We start from the raw sequence: 21300 nt of genomic DNA, 5'->3' as shown, positions 1-21300 counted from the left end.
TCTCTAGTTTTTATCCAGGAGCCACATGTGGATGACACGAAATTCCATCTAACTTGGACTTGGCAAAGTATATTTATTGTTTTATTGTATATTATTTTCTAACAGCTGTGCTTTGTATCTGCATACAGACTACTGTATAACAGTGCTTTGTTCTCCAGCTTTGCTCATCCATCATTACTGTCAGAAACAACAGAGCGGTCAGCTCACACAGCAGTCTGAGTAGATCTAAGCATCTCCACCCAGCTGCAAAACAAACACAAATAAACGGCAGTGACAGTTTCTACCAAACCTGCCTGTAGGAGAACCTGCAAACACTGGTTTCAGTAAGACAACACAACAATACAGACAGGAACAACTGCTGCAGCTGTCAAGATAAACACACCAGGCTAATTGAATTCTGAAATACTGATGGATGGCATTTTCATGCAACCTTAGCATTCATTCGGCTGCTTCCCCATAAATAAGATACAAAAAGACTTCACGTATTTTCATTCCACAAATACAGAAATGCATGACAACTTTGAGGAGTTGTCTATATAATACCCTCAATCATAACCACTTTAAATCAACTTGTAAGTCTTATTTTCTTTTAATAGTAACAGTGTACATATATATAAATTTGGCAGTGTTATGTGGGTATTATTCAATTTCTGCCCTTCAGCCAGCTGTTTAATTACCCACAATAACAATATGATTCAATAAAAGCAGCTTCTGAAATGTTTTCACATCTAATTATGGAAACAGTTGCACTCATACAGTAAGTTTCTTTAAATCTGACATTACTTAGCACAAAAGGAAAACTGTAAACTACTCTAAAACCACCAAACAGGACAACTCTCTCAGCAGACAGACCTTTCATTACGAATCAGGGTCTTGTCATTTGGTGGTATGGGAAAAGAAGGGTGGAGTTCAGTTGGTGGTGGGTGGCGTGATTGCTGCACATTTCCCCCAGCGGGTTTCCAAGGCAACAAAGAATGCAATAAAATGAAGTTAAGTGATTTCCCGGTTTCCCGGAGAGCCTTTGTTGCATCTGACAGTATTACCACGTGGGATCATCATCGACTCTAACAACCGAGTCCAGAGTCTCTGAAAATTATTGAGTGACTGCACACTTGTTTTAGAACAGGTGAGAGATGGGAGGCTCAGATGTGGCGAAACTGGGGTTTCCCCTCACACAAACAACCTCGCTGCTGGCATTGAGAGTATTTCTTAAAGCTTCTCTTTTAACTGAAGTATATCTGAAAAATAAAGGGATCTATATTGTATTATAGTGCTGGCCTTCGAATTTGGCTAATACCCCCTAAACTGTGAGACGCAAATGTAAAATATTGTTCTTTATTTATATCACTACAACATGCAGGTTGCAATATACAGCTTCTGCTACCAAAGTTTAAATATGTTATTAGTTGTATGAGCTTTTAAAAGACATCATTACACTTCTATAATTCATGTCAGATCCATTCATCCTTCTCCAGTTCAGACTGGAGGTGGCTGGAGCCTATCCCAGCTGCAATGGGTGGTACACTCTGTAGAGGCTCACCTACATGTGAGACCCTTCAATTTAATAAATTAAATCAACAGATATTCAGTGATTACTACAGTAAGTGCATACATATTACTGATGTGCAGTTATATGTATTCTCCATATCTTATGGCATAACTGGGAAACAACCCCTCGGCTGTACTTTTCCAGCTTTCGGCTAAAGTGCCAACAAAGTTTTCGCTAGAGCTCCTTGTTGCCAGGAACAGTAAACCGCACAATCATAGACTCAGCCCATCCTTGTTGGTGCCTCATTGGCAGATTTGTATAAGGATGTATATGACTGTGTGCTCTGCATTTGAGTTACAAGTCAAAACACATTGGTCAAGCAGTACTGCAAATACTGCTAGAGCTGTAACTTCCTCAGATCTTGTCATCTTCTCCGTAAATGAAGTTGTGTCCAAAATGCTTTAAATTAAAAAAAATCAAAACATTTTCCTTCAGATTAAAATTAAAGCTATTGAGATATTGGACCCTCGCGGTTTATATAGTCTCTCAGTCATTAGACACTGGGGACCTGTCAAGTGTGCCTCACGCCCTAAGACAGCTGGGATAGACTCCAGCTCCACATGATCCTGAGCTCGAGAAGCAGTTAATAAAATGGATGGACTGCGAGATGGAGTTTTATAATTCATAACTTTAAAATTTAGCCTTATGAGGGTGTTGACATTAACCTTCAAGTGATTGAGCCATAAATTTGTACATGTGATATTTTACAAATGTAAACATTTCAGAATATCTGTTACAGGTAAATGAATCAGACCAGGCATGATGAGAGCCAGGAGAGCCTGAAAGATTCAAAAATCAAAGAATGTATGAGGAAATGATCTTAAAACAATGTTGTGATTAATTCATCCTGTGCAGTGTGAATGTATCTCCCAACACTGCATGTTATTTAAATCAGGCTCCAACCAGTGCTACAAATGACTTCCGAAAGAAGATAATCAAACTGCAGGCAGAACTTTTACTTACTCTGCTGTGAGAGTGGGAGGCTGCTGGGGTGCACGATATAATTCATCTGTTTTGGTCATGTGACAGCAGTGAATGGAGGCTTGCAGTCTGTGAGGAGGTGGCTGCTGCAGAACACAGTCGGTTTATCACGACTCTGCCCCGAGTTTAAAGTGTGTGTGCGCAGGCGTTTGTGTGTCTGTGTGCTAAGAAAAGCCTCTGCTTTTTGCTCCGCCAAGCATCAAAGTGTTAATAATTGCACTGCATTGCGAATAATATAGTTCACTCTGTCACACACTTCAAAAACCTGCACTCATCAAAGACTGTCACATTAAGACACCACAGCAAGGATTATTTTTGGATGCAAGTGCAGAACTCTTGCTGTTTTGTTTTTTTATATTTTGGTCAAAACAAACAAGAAAATAAATGAATGGATATTGCAGCCTAATGTTGATTTACAGCAGAAAGGGAAGGAAGTGGCTCATTTCATCCTTTAAAATAATGAAAATGAATCACAGCCTTTGGCTAAAACAAGTGATCATTTCTATCAACACAGCCTGAAACCTCAACTTCTACTTACTTTGATGTGGGAAAAACCTTTTTGTCTTTAAAAGTGAAAAACAGATAAAAATATTACAAGGCAAGTCTCAAAATGGTAAATGCACTGGTTCTTTTATAGTTTATTTCTGCTATAACTGAGGACTCAAACTGGCGTATAAAACAAAATGCCAACTCTTTTATTCATGTCTCATTCACCCATTTACAAACACATTGATACAGCAACATTTTCTATACCTAAGTGCTTTCTATCTAACATTTATACTCCAATGAATGCAGTGGGAGCAACTCAGGGTTCAGTATCTTGCTCAACGATACTTAAGTATACTGAAGCAGGCAGGGATCGAACCACTAACCTTCCGGTTAGTCGCTGACCTGCTCTAGCTCCTCAAAAGACATCCAACAGCTATAAAAGCGTCTAATGGCAGAATATGTACCTTATGTACAGTTATCAAGTGCTATCAGAGCACATATCAGGCCACATATGTGGTTTACCATGGCAACAGTCGGGTCATAGTGCAAACAGGTTTGTCGCAATAACTGTGTACTGTCGATAATGGTGTTTTTAAGCAAATAAATCACAAAATGTCTCAACAATGTAAATTTAAAAATACAGTAAGTCAAAGAGTAATTGTTTTTTGTATGCTTTTGTACAGTCATGGCCACAGACTCTTGTCAACTTTGGTAAAAAAAATCGAACGCTGACTCTGAATGACAGCATTATTGCAATTTCTTTTGAAAGTGAAAAATTAGATTTCATGACAGTGCAAATTTGTCTAAATGTCTAGAGTCTAAATGAAGACTTCACAGGGTATCAAAGTCATTATCCTTTATCTGGTGGGAGGTACGACTGTGATTCCAAATCAGTTTGTCTAAATGTCACATATGGATATGAAGCAAATGTTAACCTCATGGTTGTGCTGAAACCAGAGGATCACCAAAGTCATTCAGATTCATCCTCTGGGAACCATCCAAGTAGTGGATGCAGAGATATTTCACTGGAAAAGTAAACCTTAACCTGCTGATGGCACGAAAGGAAAGTCAGCAAATTATTTAAGTCATTAGGATTAATCCTAGTCGAACCCAAGTCCTAGACTGTGAAGGTAAATATGTTCATATGGGAGATGAAGTTCTGTATTTTCATAACAGAAATTAACCATATATGAGACAAATTTCCACTGCTTAAATTACACATTCTTTTTACCTCTAATTAAAGCCTGTGGCTGAAAGCAAAGAGGTGGTACTTCTACTGATTGTTATCAGCAACAATTCTAGAAAACAGGAAACCAGTAAATTATGACTTAAAGACAAAGTCAACTTTAAAATTTAGCAGCCACGGTGAAACTTCCCTATCAAAGGCTCAATTTGCTTTTCCAGCTTGTGTTGCCCCCCCCGATCAGCCTAACTAATTAATAAAGTGACAGGGATTAATGTGGCCTGTTTGATGACAAACAAGCCTTTAGAGGACCTAATTAAAACTGAACCTGCACCATTCATTACATTTGCTGTGGCCAAACATTGAATGTGTCAAACAGGAATGCTCAATTATTTGCACACACACACACACACACACACACACACACACACACACACACACACACACACACACAAGAAAAAAAGAAAATTAAAAGACTATATTGAGAAACTTCAGGACAAATAAACCTCTAACTGGTTTTAGACGTCCCAGCTTGAGCTCAAAGGACCTGCAGTAATTCAATACCAGCAATAGGTTTCTCATTTCTCTGGAAACCCTGTCCTGCTGAACAACAGATGAATTTACAAACCAGCGTTGAATTATTTAGCCCAGTGTGGTACAACAGAGCTGACGGGCGGTCAGGTTACCTGCCACCATCGCCAAGAGATCAGCGGGACTCTTCCTTCTGGAAAGTCTCCATGGGATTTGGCCAGTGTTTCATGTGTTTAATGACACACTTTTAGGTGTAATGTCAGTTTGTTCATCAAGAACAGGGTGCAATAACACCAAAAGCAAAAGATATGAAAATGTATTTGCATGAATCAGCGGCGAGTGAAAGATTGAGGAGTTGCAGCTTGAATTTATAAGCAGCTGTTTTACATAAGCCGTCTCTCTTAGCAGAGCCGCGTCTTGTTTTTCCACAGTTACAGATGCAGAATTTGCCTCTTAAAGCCAACCAGAAGAGAATTTCTGTGCCTCTCCAGTCTTGTAAAATTAAAAGAAACTGCTGTAGCTGGTAGGTATGACCCAATAAAAATCTGAAAGTATAATTACATCTCCCTTGAAGAAAAAACAGCTTCTGAAGAGCGCTACACTGACTTTACATTTTAGTGGTTTGCAGTCTAATTAGTTATAGTAGCTCTATGGCCTTTAATTCATACACTCAGTCTAATTCCAATAAACAACTGCACTCCTTTTTCTAATTTCTTTAATAAATCCATCTGCATTTATACCAACCCGGTCCGCGGGGCACCATGACATGTGATAGCAGTTCCCTTCTTTTTAAAGCCAAGTCTACTCTGCACCACTGCACATGTTGCACATGTCCATGAAATGCTTCCTTATGATTCTTATAGACTTGAACCTAGATAGTGCGCTTTTATTTCATTAGTGCCTCAGTAGGAAATTAACGAGTAACTAGCTTAATAAGTAATTCCTTTAGACATTTTCTGTTTCTGCCTTTTCCAGGTCAAGCATTTTCTACTCGTCTCTTTTTTTATGTTTTTGTAAACTGAATATTTTCTGATTTGAGGCCATCAGACAAGGCCATTAGTGGAGAAAACAACCAGCAGATTGATGATGATGATGCCAATTTTCAGAAGCAGGTCTACAGTCTATTTATTCACTCTACGTACTAGCTATCTCAGAATGTGCAGTAAACTTTTTCTGCACAATACTGTGCAAAAGTATTGTCATCTCATTTGTTTATTTTTTGTGTCAAAGGAGCCAGACTTTCTTGTAATATTTTAAAGGGTTCTTAAGCAGCAGTTCTCCAGACTTTCTTCAGTTTTCCTTTGGGTATTAGCTGCTTTTGCACACATTTTTGGTCCAGTTCTTGTAACTGACAATGTTCAAGGGAATGATTTTGTTTGTTAAGCCACTTAATGCTAAATCATTTGAGCGTTAAAAAGGCACCAGGGATGAACTAGTGTTGTGTCTACATATAACAGACAAATTAGTAAATTTAAGTTGTATTCTTAGGCACTTCACATTACTTGATCTATGAAAAATGCCAAAGAAAACATAGTTTGACAGTCATTAAATAGCATTACTGCACTCACAAGGTGATTTCCAAAGAACTACTATCTTAAAACTTGGTATATTTTGGTACAGTGTGCTTTCCATCTTTCCAAAAATTGAGGAAACAACTATTTACAGCAGCTGAATAATATCTGAAAGTGATGTTCTTAAGAAATAGGACAAAAAAACGGTGACATAAATATATGATATATTACACAAACTTTAAAGATCAGATCTTTAAAGAACATGAAGCTTGGATTACTGCTCAGCCAGCTAAGTGGCAAGTATGGAGAAGTATTTGAGTGAGTCAACATGGTCAGGTGACATTAAGATCAGTTCGGCTAAATCAATTAATTTTCCATGGGTGTTCCTGGAAAAGATTTCCTCCATGTTTAACCAGCAGACTAATGCCTTGCTGTAAAGCCCGTGCCATTTGTTCTACAGGACGTCTAAGCAACAGGAGGCAAACATAGTAAGTAAAGACTGGATCGGGCCGCTAACACTCACTTTTACACTGTTAAGCACCCTGTTAGCCCATTTTTGACATTTTAATCTTGTTCTCAAGTTGCATTCACTGAAATCTGCCCTGGAAGAGAAGCAGCTAAATACTCTCTTATTTAACTCTAGCACTGATGAGTTCTCATCCTACCGCAGCGGTTGAGTTTGGAAACCACCACCACCACCTCCACCACCTTCCTCCAGTGGGGCTCGTTCCTCCTGGTCACCTCCTCCTCCTCCACCTGTACCTCCAGATCGGAGGTGGCGCAGCTCATCAGGCTGGAGGGCGCTGTACCAAGCCTGCTGCCCGCTATCGGGAGTCAGCACGGGGCTCTTGTCCTCCTCCTGGCCTTGGACCTGACTTTGCACGGTCTTCACCATGTTCACCGCGTTCACCGGCAGCTGCAGCAGCTTTTGCATGGCGGTCATGTTTTAAACTTCGCCTTGACCTGTGGAACCACAGGTTGGATCACGTGGAGAGAAAAAACAAAGAAAAAAAAAAGCTGCGAGAAGATCAAAGCTTTCCGGTTAATCGGAGGAAATTCTCCTGGAGCTCCTCACACAGTTTTCATGCCACAAAGAGCAGCGTCAGCTACTCTGTTAGAAATCCTCCTTCCCTCTAAGGCTAAGTATGTGGACATTTCCTGCAAGACTGGCACAGCAAGCCTCCTCATAAATGCTCCATCCTGAGGAGAGGTTGCTGCCTATTCCCCATTAAAAATCCAGCGGTAGCTCCAGAGCTCTGTTGTATTTTTTTCTCTCGCTGTCTTCTGTTACTGCTGAGTGAAGCAGCAGACATCAGCTGCTCAGTAAATGGATGCTCGGCAGCGAGGGGCGTGGAGTTTTATCTGCCGTGACGCCTCTCCTTTCGCGACTCCTCCCTGCTGCTCATGTGGTTCCTGTTGCCGCACCAGTCACTCTCTTCCTCTTCACGCATATGTGTGTGTGTGTGTGTGTGTGTGTGTGTACAATATATTTATATCCCAGCTCACCAACAATGACACAGCCTCTCCCCACCTTTTGCCACGTTATCACTCGCTTCTCCTCGTGTGTGTCATCACTGCTCCAAATCCTCACATTAACAGCTAGAAACTGCACGTCTCCCCTCCACGCTATCACGCCGTCTATCACAGCTTCTTTTATCTGCCCTCACCTGGACTCAACGCCAGCGAGCCTTTGCAGAAATATTTCCTCCCTCCGCTCGCGCATTACGCTTAAAAACCTTCCATCCTATTCATTTTTTATAGCCATCGTTGTGCCTCTTTTTTTCTCTCATCTTACATGACTCAGCTTTCTTGGCAGTGTCGTGATGAGGACATCTCTCTCTCTCTCTCGCTATATTTCTATGTGGCTCTAAACAAAAAAAAGAAACTGCCTTGAAGCACAACTGACATAACGCGCTTCCTGTGATCTGCAGTAGCTCAGTGACAATTTGTTGACATTTGCTTAAGACTAATAAGATTTTTATCCATGATGTCATCAGGAGCAAACCCTGGGCTTGCTGCGCCGGCAGCATCTTTACAGTAAACAAAAAAACAAAAACAAATGCAGAAGATTTGCTGTAGTTTTTTCAGAAAATACATTTGACAGTTTAACACATTTCAAACTCTGATCTCCTGATTCTCAGTTTAAAGCACTCAAAAAAGCCAAAAGCTGAACATCACATTTTTTTCTTTTAAACATCCAAATACAGTTGATTTGTGACAGCAACGACACAGCACTGCTGCTGGCTTTTCTTAACTTAGATTGTCTTTTTTTCTCTGTCTGGTCTTTAGGTGCAGTGCAGTGCTATCACACCCTCTAAATGAAGGAGGATGAGAGCAAAATTATATATGAAGACATAAATTAATAAACTCTCATATAGTCTAAAGTTGGATGATTCATATTCATGCTCTGTGTGGCCACAATGGAGATAAGGCTGGTACCTACATTGTGTTCGAGTTCGATGAAAATATTATTAACAATGTCATTACTATGCTAAATATAAGATCACAGCCAGTAGTCAAGCCTTAAAACCCAAGGAAGCACTGGTCACTACTGGCTATCACTGATATAGCACTTGTGTTGCCTGACAGTCAGTCAATTTAGGAGCTGTTTTTTAACAAATCAAACTGTGGAAAAAGACGCATGCATCCATTTTCATAGCTGCTTATCCAAATTAATTTCAAGGGGAAGAGTGAAGCCATCCCAGTCACTGATTACCTTTCTTTGTTCTGCGGGAGGAAACGGATGAACCATGAGGAAAACTACGTAAGCTCAGAAGGAACATGCAAACTCCACACAGCAATGCTCCAGTCACCAGAAGCCAAGTCAAATCCCAGAAGCCCATTCAGAGCCAGTAGTACAGTATAGTACAGACTAGTAAATGCAAACAATAATATTTAACACTGTTCAGTTTGAACAAAAACTTTAAAGACAACACTTTGTGGATATAAGGTGAGCATATTAACACAACCTGGTTGTGTTTTACAACGTCACATTTTAGGTAACTCACTTTTTTTTCTTTGTGAAGATATCATGTTCATATCTTAGTTTAACTATTTCACTCTTTCTGTCATAAAGATGGCATTTGATGACCTCCACTCAGTATACATCAATGAAAACATGGCTTGACAATAGGGCTATTCGATATAACGATATATATCGGATGACGATATAAAAACATCTATCGTTTCATTTTACGCTATCATTTGTTTCGTGGTGTCGCAAAATAAACTGTTTACGGCAATATTTTTTCATCGTTTTGATGGACACTGTAGTGGCTATATTAAATTCTTAAAGTTCTCTCTTTCTCTTATATTTTCAATCAAATCCCGCAGTGCCAGACGTGTTCCGCTGCTGAAGCCAGTGCATGTCCAGGCCCGTCTGAAGTTTGCCAGAGAGCACATGGATGATACAGCAGAGGATTGGGAGAATGTCATGTGGTCAGATGAAACCAAAGTAGAACTTTTTGGTATAAACTCAACTCGTCGTGTTTGGAGGAAGAAGAATACTGAGTTGCATCCCAAGAACACCATACCTACTGTGAAGCATGGGGGTGGAAACATCATGCTATGGGGCTGTTTTTCTGCCAAGGGGACAGGACGACTGATCCGTGTTAAGGACAGAATGAATGGGGCCATGTATCGTGAGATTTTGAGCCAAAACCTCCTTCCATCAGTGAGAACTTTGAAGATGAAACGAGGCTGGGTCTTCCAACATGACAATGATCCAAAACACACCGCCCGGACAACAAAGGAGTGGCTCCGTAAGAAGCATTTGAAAGTCCTGGAGTGGCCTAGCCAGTCTCCAGACCTCAACCCCATAGAAAATCTGTGGCGGGAGTTGAAAGTCCGTGTTGCTCGGCGACAGCCCCAAAACATCGCTGCTCTCGAGAAGATCTGCATGGAGGAATGGGCCAAAATACCAGCTACTGTGTGTGCAAACCTGGTAAAGACCTATAGTAAACATTTGACCTCTGTTATTAGTGTGAATGCTTGAAAAGCATTCACAGTATTGTTGTTGTAATCTTTATTATTGTGTGGATGCTTTAAGCATCCACACTATTGAGTTCCTGTTTCTCTTTATTGTGTGGATGCTTTAAGCATCCACACTATTGAGTTCCTGTTTCTCTTTATTGTGTGGATGCTTTAAGCATCCACACTATAGAGTTCCTGTTTCTCTTTATTGTGTGGATGCTTTAAGCATCCACACTATTGAGTTCCTGTTTCTCTTTATTCTTTATTATTATTATTATTCTAGTTGCTTCCGTACACTTTTCGCCGTTAAACTACTTTCACAATTTTCAGCCGATTTTCACCGTTCAAATTTTAAACTATTCTGCTATTTTTGCTCTTTCCTGCTACGATTTTTGCTATTTTTAACTATTATACTTTTTAAAATATTAAGCTTTTTTCCTTTAATTTGTCCCATTGAAATGAATGGGAAACTTCTGCAATTCTGCTAAAATTTGCTTGTTTTTGAAACTTAACTACTTCCTCATATTTTCACCTAGAACAACCATTCAAATTTTAAAATGTTCACAAATTATTGGGCTATTCAGGTATGATTCAGCTTTTTCAAATCTTCTACTGTTTTACTTTTATGCCTCTTAAAGTTTTGAGTTGCAAAATTGTGATTTTTCACAAAATACATGTGTTGTTATGGTTGCTATGCTCTTGGCTTCCAGTGTGCCACTGAAGGTTTTGCAATTTTCACTTCATGTCCGAACAACTTCCTGCTACTTGCTCAATTTTCACTCAACTTCCACAAATTATACATCAAAACGTAGGTATTTTTGCTGGCTTTCAGAAAATGTCACCATCATTGTTGTGGGATTTATAGAATTTTTGCAAATCTCCTCAGACTAACACAAGGTCAGAAAACTCTCCATATAAAGTGAATGGAGAGCTTGTTCAAAATCACCGCTGGATTTCTGTAATGAGAGGCATATTCGAATCGTCATATCTCCTTAACGAAGCAAAGTTAAGACATGAGGCTTGTCCCCGAATATCTTCAGACACCCCTGACGCTCACAATTCAAGAATTTCTTTCTCACCTATTACCGTTCTGAAATGAGTTGGACTTGTTTGAGGGTAGGAAATTCGTCCTTCGCTCAGATTTCTTCAGATTTCAAACTGTGGAAATGAACCACTTTTTTCTCTCGTCATAACTTTTTGTTGGATTTCCACAGAGACCTGAAAATTTCCATGATTGTTCACCAAAGCCTGCTGTCTCTTACGGTGAAAGAATGATATCGATACTCCAAATAGATTTCAAGTCACAAAGCGTTGTTTGAGGGCAAGTCAAGGCAGTTTTTGCTTCGCTCTACTCAGTTATGGTGCATTAGAAGTCAAATATCTTTAATAATTCATATTTTAATGATAAATTGTAAACACTGGAAGATTCCCCCATCTCTTCTGAACAAAACGGTGTAAGAATGACCGCTCTAGCCCCTACGGTTTGGAAATTATGGTCATTTGTTTGAGGGGAGTCCTCACTATGAGAAATAGGCTGCAATAATCCTGTGCCTCTCTGTGCTGCTGCGTGTGTAAAAAGATGCACATGTTTTGGCGGGAAAAAGTACACAGGCTCTCTGATTGGTGGATTCAAATTCAGCAGCTCCCAGGCTGACCTAGAAACTTACTTCTCTCTCCCTGTGCATTTTTTTGCTGATTTTTTCATTTAACAAGTATATTTGAGGGACCCTCAGCATGTTCAGCATTTTTTCAGCTGTCCATTTTGCTTTTCCAATTTTTCTGTTTAACTTATTACTATTGTGCTAAATAATACTATTTGTGCTATTTTATAAGATTTGTGCCTAATATAGTATTTCTGCTAAATTACAATATTTCTGCTTTTTATACTATTTGTGCTAAAACATAGTATTTCTACTAAATGTAGTATTTATGCTTAATCATACTATTTCTGCTTTTTATGGGATTTGTGCCTAATATAGTATTTCTGCTTTTTATAGGATTTTTGCTCAAACATAGTATTTCTACTAAATGTAGTGTTTATGCTTAATCATCCTATTTCTGCTTTTTATAGGATTTGTGCTTAATATAGTATTTCTGCTAAATTATAGTATTTCTGCTTTTTATAGTATTTGTGCTAAAACATAGTATTTCTACTAAATGTAGTATTTCTGCTTAATCATAGTATTTCTATATATTTCTGCCAGGTCCCCATGCAGCCAATCCTCTGTGAGGACTGAGAAATTCAAATTTTCAAATCAGGGCCTGCACGGCTTCCCAGCCAATCATATATGTGTCCTGAGGCATTCAAATTTGCATATTGGGGCCTTCATGGCTTCTAAGCCAGCCAATCATATCTGAGGGCTGAGGAATTCAAATCCACAAATCAGGGCCTGCACAGCTTCCCAGCCAGCCAATCATGTATGTGGGCTCCAGGTATTCAAATTTGCATATTGGGGAATTCGTGGCTTCTAAGTCAACAAGTCATCCATGTCATATATCTCTAAAAATTCATATTTTAATGAGAAATTGTCAACACTTGAAGATTCCCCCATCTCTTCTGAACAAAACGGTGTAAGAATGACCGCTCTAGCCCCTACGGTTAGGAAATTATGGTCATTTGTTTGAGGGGAATCCTCACTATGTGAAATAAACTGAAAGAAGCAGGTCTATGTCTCTGTGCTGCGTGTGTAAAAAGATGCACCTGTTTTGGCGGGAAAACGTAAACAGCCTCTCTGATTGGTGGATTCAAATTCAGCAGCTCCCAGGCTGACCTAGAAACTTAGTCCTCTCTCCCTGTGTGTGTGTGTGTGTGTGTGTGTGTGTTTAGTGGGAGAGAGAGGACCCTGCCCTTATTTGACAGCATGTCATTGTAGGATTTAAATTGAACATAGTTAGACTGGTTGACTGGATTAGAGCCTGTGTTTGTGTGTCCCTCTGTGCATTTGTGTTTCAATAAGTTATTACTATTCTGCTAAATCATAGTATTTCTGGTACTTTTCGGTACTTGTGCTAAATACAGTATTTCTGCTAAATCATACTATTTCTGCTTTTCATAGGATTTATGCCTAACATAGTATTTCTGCTAAATTATAGTATTTCTGCTTTTTATAGGATTTGTGCTTAACATAGTATTTCTGCTAAATTATAGTATTTCTGCTTTTTATACTATTTGTTCTAAATTATAGTATTTCTGCTTTTTATAGGATTTGTGCTTAATATAGTATTTCTGCTAAATTATAGTTTTTCTTCTTTTTATAATATTTGTGCTAAAACATAGTATTTCTACTAAATGTAGTATTTATGCTTAATAATAGTATTTCTATATATTTCTGCCAGGTCCCCAGGCAGCCAATCCTCTGTGAGGACTGAGACATTCAAATTTTCAAATCAGGGCCTGCACAGTTTCCCAGCCAATCAAATAAGTGTCCTGAGGCATTCAAATTTGCATATTGGGGCCTTCCTAAGCCAGCCAATCATATCTGAGGGCTGAGGAATTCAAATCCACAAATCAGGGCCTGCACGGCTTCCCAGCCAGCCAATCACATATGTGGTCTCAGGCATTCAAATTTGCATATTGGGGAATTCGTGGCTTCTAAGTCAACAAGTCATCCATGTCATATATCTCTAAAAATTCATATTTTAATATTAAATTGTCAACACTTGAAGATTCCCCCATCTCTTCTGAACAAAACGGTGTAAGAATGACCGTTCTAGCCCCTACGGTTAGGAAATTACGGTCATTTGTTTGAGGGGAGTCGTCACTATGAGAAATAGGCTGCAAAAATCCTGTGTCTCTCTGTGCTGCTGCGTGTGTAAACAGATGCACCTGTTTTGGTGGGGAAAAGTGCACAGCCTCTCTGATTGGTGGATTCAAATTCAGCAGCTCCCAGGCTGACCTAGAAACTTACTTCTCTCTCCCTGTGCATTTTTTTGCTGATTTTTTCATTTAACAAGTATATTTGAGGGACCCTCAGCATGTTCAGCATTTTTTCAGCTGTCCATTTTGCTTTTCCAATTTTTCTGTTTAACTTATTACTATTGTGCTAAATCATACTATTTCTGCTATTTTATAAGATTTGTGCTTAATATACTATTTCTGCTTTTATAGGATTTGTGCTTAATATAGTATTTCTGCTAAATGTAGTATTTATGCTTAATCATACTATTTCTGCTTTTTATAGTATTTGTGCTTAATATAGTATTTCTGCTAAATTTAGTATTTCTGATTAATTATAGTTTTTCTACTAAATCATAGTACAGTATTTCTGCTTTTTATGGGATTTGTGCTAAAACAAAGTATTTCTACTAAATGTAGTATTTGTGCTTAATCATACCATTTCTGCTTTTTATAGGATTTGTGCTTAATATAGTATTTCTGCTAAATTATAGTATTTCTGCCAAATTATAATATTTGTGCTAAAACATAGTCTCAATTTAAAATTACAATATTCATAGTTCATCACAGTGTCTCTGGTAAATCACAATATTTCTGCTCTGTTGTACTATTTTTCTAAATCATAGTGTTTCTGTAATGTTTAAGTATTTTTGGCTAAATATATTCTTTCTGTTATCTTATACTATTTCTCCTAAATTCTTGTATTTTTGAGAAGTTATCATGTTTCTGGTAAGTTACAATATTTCTGCTAAATTCTGCTATGCTATTGTATTTCTGCCAAGTATTATGTTTCCTCTAAGATATTGCAGTTCTGCTAAGTTATTCCATTTTAGCAAACTTCTTTTGCTTCTGCAAAGTTTTTACAATTTCTGCAACTTTTCAGCTTTTTCAGCTACTTTTTGCATACAGCTTCAGCTTTAAGCATCCACACTGCATTTTCGCAGGAAATGCAAATTTTTCTAGTTCTTTATTATTATTATTATTCCGGGTGTTTCCGTACACTTTTCGCCGTTTAACTACTTCCACAATTTTTGTGCTATTTTCACCGTTCAAACTTTAAACTATTCAGCTATTTTTGCTAATTCCTGCTACGATTTTTGCTATTTTTAACTATTATACTTTTTAAAATATTAAGCTTTTTTCCTTTAATTTGTCCCATTGAAATGAATGGGAAACTTCTGCAATTCTGCTAAATTTTGCCTGTTTTTGAAACTTAACTACTTCCTCATATTTTCACCTAGAACAACCATTCAAATTTTAAAATGTTCACAAATTATTTGGCTATTCAGGTATGATTCAGCTTTTTCAAATCTTCTACTGTTTTACTTTTATGCCTCTTAAAGTTTTGAGTTGCAAAATTGTGATTTTTCACAAAATACATGTGTTGTTATGGTTGCTATGCTCTTGGCTTCCAGTGTGCCACTGAAGGTTTTGCAATTTTCACTTCATGTCCGAACAACTTCCTGCTACTTGCTCAATTTTCACTCAACTTCCACAAATTATACATCAAAACGTAGGTATTTTTGCTGGCTTTCAGAAAATGTCACCATCATTGTTGTGGGATTTATAGAATTTTTGCAAATCTCCTCAGACTAACACAAGGTCAGAAAACTCTCCATATAAAGTGAATGGAGAGCTTGTTCAAAATCACCGCTGGATTTCTGTAATGAGAGGCATATTCGAATCGTCATATCTCCTTAACGAAGCAAAGTTAAGACATGAGGCTTGTCCCCGAATATCTTCAGACACCCCTGACGCTCACAATTCAAGAATTTCTTTCTCACCTATTACCGTTCTGAAATGAGTTGGACTTGTTTGAGGGTAGGAAATTCGTCCTTTGCTCAGATTTCTTCAGATTTCAAACTGTGGAAATGAACCACTTTTTTCTCTCGTCATAACTTTTTGTTGGATTTCCACAGAGACCTGAAAATTTCCATGATTGTTCACCAAAGCCTGCTGTCTCTTACGGTGAAAGAATGATATCGATACTCCAAATAGATTTCGAGTTAGAAAGCGTTGTTTGAGGGCAAGTCAAGGCAGTTTTTGCTTCGCTCTACTCCGTTATGGTGCATTACAAGTCAAATATCTTTAATAATTCATATTTTAATGATAAATTGTAAACACTGGAAGATCCCCCCATCTCTTCTGAACAAAACGGTGTAAGAATGACCGCTCTAGCCCCTACGGTTTGGAAATTATGGTCATTTGTTTGAGGGGAGTCCTCACTATGAGAAATAGGCTGCAATAATCCTGTGCCTCTCTGTGCTGCGTGTGTAAAAAGAGGCACATGTTTTGGCGGGAAAAAGTACACAGGCTCTCTGATTGGTGGATTCAAATTCAGCAGCTCCCAGGCTGACCTAGAAACTTACTTCTCTCTCCCTGTGCATTTTTTTGCTGATTTTTTCATTTAACAAGTATATTTGAGGGACCCTCAGCATGTTCAGCATTTTTTCAGCTGTCCATTTTGCTTTTCCAATTTTTCTGTTTAACTTATTACTATTGTGCTAAATAATACTATTTCTGCTATTTTATAAGATTTGTGCCTAATATAGTATTTCTGCTAAATTACAATATTTCTGCTTTTTATACTATTTGTGCTAAAACATAGTATTTCTACTAAATGTAGTATTTATGCTTAATCATACTATTTCTGCTTTTTATAAGATTTGTGCCTAATATAGTATTTCTGCTTTTTATAGGATTTTTGCTCAAACATAGTATTTCTACTAAATGTAGTGTTTATGCTTAATCATCCTATTTCTGCTTTTTATAGGATTTGTGCTTAATATAGTATTTCTGCTAAATTATAGTATTTCTGCTTTTTATAGTATTTGTGCTAAAACATAGTATTTCTACTAAATGTAGTATTTATGCTTAATCATAGTATTTCTATATATTTCTGCCAGGTCCCCAGGCAGCCAATCCTCTGTGAGGACTGAGAAATTCAAATTTTCAAATCAGGGCCTGCACGGCTTCCCAGCCAATCATATATGTGTCCTGAGGCATTCAAATTTGCATATTGGGGCCTTCATGGCTTCTAAGCCAGCCAATCATATCTGAGGGCTGAGGAATTCAAATCCACAAATCAGGAACTGCACAGCTTCCCAGCCAGCCAATCATGTATGTGGGCTCCAGGTATTCAAATTTGCATATTGGGGAATTCGTGGTTTCTAAGTCAACAAGTCATCCATGTCATATATCTCTAAAAATTCATATTTTAATGATAAATTGTCAACACTTGAAGATTCCCCCATCTCTTCTGAACAAAACGGTGTAAGAATGACCGCTCTAGCCCCTATGGTTAGGAAATTATGGTCATTTGTTTGAGGGGAATCCTCACTATGTGAAATAAACTGAAAGAAGCAGGTCTATGTCTCTGTGCTGCGTGTGTAAAAAGAGGCACCTGTTTTGGCGGGAAAACGTAAACAGCCTCTCTGATTGGTGGATTCAAATTCAGCAGCTCCCAGGCTGACCTAGAAACTTAGTCCTCTCTCCCTGTGTGTGTGTGTGTGTGTGTGTGTGTGTGTGTTTAGTGGGAGAGAGAGGATCCTGCCCTTATTTGACAGCATGTCATTGTAGGATTTAAATTGAACATAGTTAGACTGGTTGACTGGATTAGAGCCTGTGTTTGTGTGTCCCTCTGTGCATTTGTGTTTCAATAAGTTATTACTATTCTGCTAAATCATAGTATTTCTGGTACTTTTCGGTACTTGTGCTAAATACAGTATTTCTGCTAAATCATACTATTTCTGCTTTTCATAGGATTTATGCCTAATATAGTATTTCTGCTAAATTATAGTATTTCTGCTTTTTATAGGATTTGTGCCTAACATAGTATTTCTGCTAAATTATAGTATTTCTGCTTTTTATACTATTTGTTATAAATTATAGTATTTCTGCTTTTTATAGGATTTGTGCTTAATATAGTATTTCTGCTAAATTATAGTTTTTCTTCTTTTTATAATATTTGTGCTAAAACATAGTATTTCTACTAAATGTAGTATTTATGCTTAATAATAGTATTTCTATATATTTCTGCCAGGTCCCCAGGCAGCCAATCCTCTGTGAGGACTGAGACATTCAAATTTTCAAATCAGGGCCTGCACAGTTTCCCAGCCAATCAAATAAGTGTCCTGAGGCATTCAAATTTGCATATTGGGGCCTTCGTGGCTTCTAAGCCAGCCAATCATATCTGAGGGCTGAGGAATTCAAATCCACAAATCAGGGCCTGCACGGCTTCCCAGCCAGCCAATCACATATGTGGTCTCAGGCATTCAAATTTGCATATTGGGGAATTCGTGGCTTCTAAGTCAACAAGTCATCCATGTCATATATCTCTAAAAATTCATATTTTAATATTAAATTGTCAACACTTGAAGATTCCCCCATCTCTTCTGAACAAAACGGTGTAAGAATGACCGTTCTAGCCCCTACGGTTAGGAAATTACGGTCATTTGTTTGAGGGGAGTCGTCACTATGAGAAATAGACTGCAAAAATCCTGTGCCTCTCTGTGCTGCTGCGTGTGTAAACAGATGCACCTGTTTTGGTGGGGAAAAGTGCACAGCCTCTCTGATTGGTGGATTCAAATTCACCAGCTCCCAGGCTGACCTAGAAACTTACTTCTCTCTCCCTGTGTGTGTGTGTGTGTGTGTGTGTGTGTGTGTGTGTGTGTGTGTGTGTGTGTGTGTGTGTGTGTGACAGAGAGAGAGAGAGAGAGAGAGAGAAAGGCTTTTAATGGGATGATCTCATTCTAAGATTTAAATTCAATATATTTAGACTGGTTGACTGAATTGGATCTTGTGTGTGGGTCTCTCTGTGCATGTGTGTTTCCTCATGTGTACATATTTGTGATTGTGTGGCTGTAATAAATTTTTTTGCAGATTTTTGTCATTTAACAAGTATATTTGAGGGACCCTCAGCATGTTCAGCATTTTTTCAGCTGTCCATTTTGCTTTTCCAATTTTTCTGTTTAACTTATTACTATTGTGCTAAATCATACTATTTCTGCTATTTTATAAGATTTGTGCTTAATATACTATTTCTGCTTTTATAGGATTTGTGCTTAATATAGTATTTCTGCTAAATGTAGTATTTATGCTTAATCATACTATTTCTGCTTTTCATAGTATTTGTGCTTAATATAGTATTTCTGCTAAATTTAGTATTTCTGATTAATTATAGTTTTTCTACTAAATCATAGTACAGTATTTCTGCTTTTTATGGGATTTGTGCTTAATATAGTATTTCTGCTAAATTATAGTATTTCTGCCAAATTATAATATTTGTGCTAAAACATAGTCTCAATTTAAAATTACAATATTCATAGTTCATCACAGTGTCTCTGGTAAATCACAATATTTCTGCTCTGTTGTACTATTTTTCTAAATCATAGTGTTTCTGTAATGTTTAAGTATTTTTGGCTAAATATATTCTTTCTGTTATCTTATACTATTTCTCCTAAATTCTTGTATTTTTGAGAAGTTATCATGTTTCTGGTAAGTTACAATATTTCTGCTAAATTCTGCTATGCTATTGTATTTCTGCCAAGTATTATGTTTCCTCTAAGATATTGCAGTTCTGCTAAGTTATTCCATTTTAGCAAACTTCCTTTGCTTCTGCAAAGTTTTTACAATTTCTGCAACTTTTCAGCTTTTTCAGCTAGTTTTTGCATACAGCTTCAGCTTTAAGCATCCACACTGCATTTTCGCAGGAAATGCAAATTTTTCTAGTTCTTTATTATTGTGTGGATGCTTTAAGCATCCACACTATTGAGTTCCTGTTTCTCTTTATTGTGTGGATGCTTTAAGCATCCACACTATTGAGTTCCTGTTTCTCTTTATTCTTTATTATTATTATTATTCTAGTTGCTTCCGTACACTTTTCGCCGTTAAACTACTTTCACAATTTTCAGCCGATTTTCACCGTTCAAATTTTAAACTATTCTGCTATTTTTGCTCTTTCCTGCTACGATTTTTGCTATTTTTAACTATTATACTTTTTAAAATATTAAGCTTTTTTCCTTTAATTTGTCCCATTGAAATGAATGGGAAACTTCTGCAATTCTGCTAAAATTTGCTTGTTTTTGAAACTTAACTACTTCCTCATATTTTCACCTAGAACAACCATTCAAATTTTAAAATGTTCACAAATTATTGGGCTATTCAGGTATGATTCAGCTTTTTCAAATCTTCTACTGTTTTACTTTTATGCCTCTTAAAGTTTTGAGTTGCAAAATTGTGATTTTTCACAAAATACATGTGTTGTTATGGTTGCTATGCTCTTGGCTTCCAGTGTGCCACTGAAGGTTTTGCAATTTTCACTTCATGTCCGAACAACTTCCTGCTACTTGCTCAATTTTCACTCAACTTCCACAAATTATACATCAAAACGTAGGTATTTTTGCTGGCTTTCAGAAAATGTCACCATCATTGTTGTGGGATTTATAGAATTTTTGCAAATCTCCTCAGACTAACACAAGGTCAGAAAACTCTCCATATAAAGTGAATGGAGAGCTTGTTCAAAATCACCGCTGGATTTCTGTAATGAGAGGCATATTCGAATCGTCATATCTCCTTAACGAAGCAAAGTTAAGACATGAGGCTTGTCCCCGAATATCTTCAGACACCCCTGACGCTCACAATTCAAGAATTTCTTTCTCACCTATTACCGTTCTGAAATGAGTTGGACTTGTTTGAGGGTAGGAAATTCGTCCTTCGCTCAGATTTCTTCAGATTTCAAACTGTGGAAATGAACCACTTTTTTCTCTCGTCATAACTTTTTGTTGGATTTCCACAGAGACCTGAAAATTTCCATGATTGTTCACCAAAGCCTGCTGTCTCTTACGGTGAAAGAATGATATCGATACTCCAAATAGATTTCAAGTCACAAAGCGTTGTTTGAGGGCAAGTCAAGGCAGTTTTTGCTTCGCTCTACTCAGTTATGGTGCATTAGAAGTCAAATATCTTTAATAATTCATATTTTAATGATAAATTGTAAACACTGGAAGATTCCCCCATCTCTTCTGAACAAAACGGTGTAAGAATGACCGCTCTAGCCCCTACGGTTTGGAAATTATGGTCATTTGTTTGAGGGGAGTCCTCACTATGAGAAATAGGCTGCAATAATCCTGTGCCTCTCTGTGCTGCTGCGTGTGTAAAAAGATGCACATGTTTTGGCGGGAAAAAGTAC

General features: G+C 37.7%; 1 protein-coding gene across 7 annotated transcripts in view; it reads right to left on the bottom strand.

Moving 5' to 3' along the window:
- Positions 1-21300, bottom strand: part of ap3b2 (adaptor related protein complex 3 subunit beta 2) — an 82905-nt gene that overhangs the window by 43284 nt on the left and 18321 nt on the right. For 2 of the 7 annotated variants that reach the window (XM_080876197.1, XM_080876198.1), the window contains exon 1: positions 6910-7452. The exons of 4 other annotated variants lie outside the window; for them this stretch is intronic. In XM_080876197.1, coding sequence (XP_080732323.1) covers positions 6910-7187 — 278 coding nt within the window. In that variant the 5' untranslated portion in view covers positions 7188-7452. Of the gene's footprint in view, positions 1-6909; positions 7454-21300 lie in introns of those variants that run through there. One more of the 7 variants, XM_080876202.1, reaches the window with a different exon arrangement.

Source organism: Rhamphochromis sp. 'chilingali' (genome assembly GCF_963969265.1).
Source record: "Rhamphochromis sp. 'chilingali' genome assembly, chromosome: 2".
Classification (NCBI taxonomy): Eukaryota; Metazoa; Chordata; class Actinopteri; order Cichliformes; family Cichlidae; genus Rhamphochromis; species Rhamphochromis sp. 'chilingali'.
This window is presented reverse-complemented; position numbering and strand designations above follow the sequence as displayed.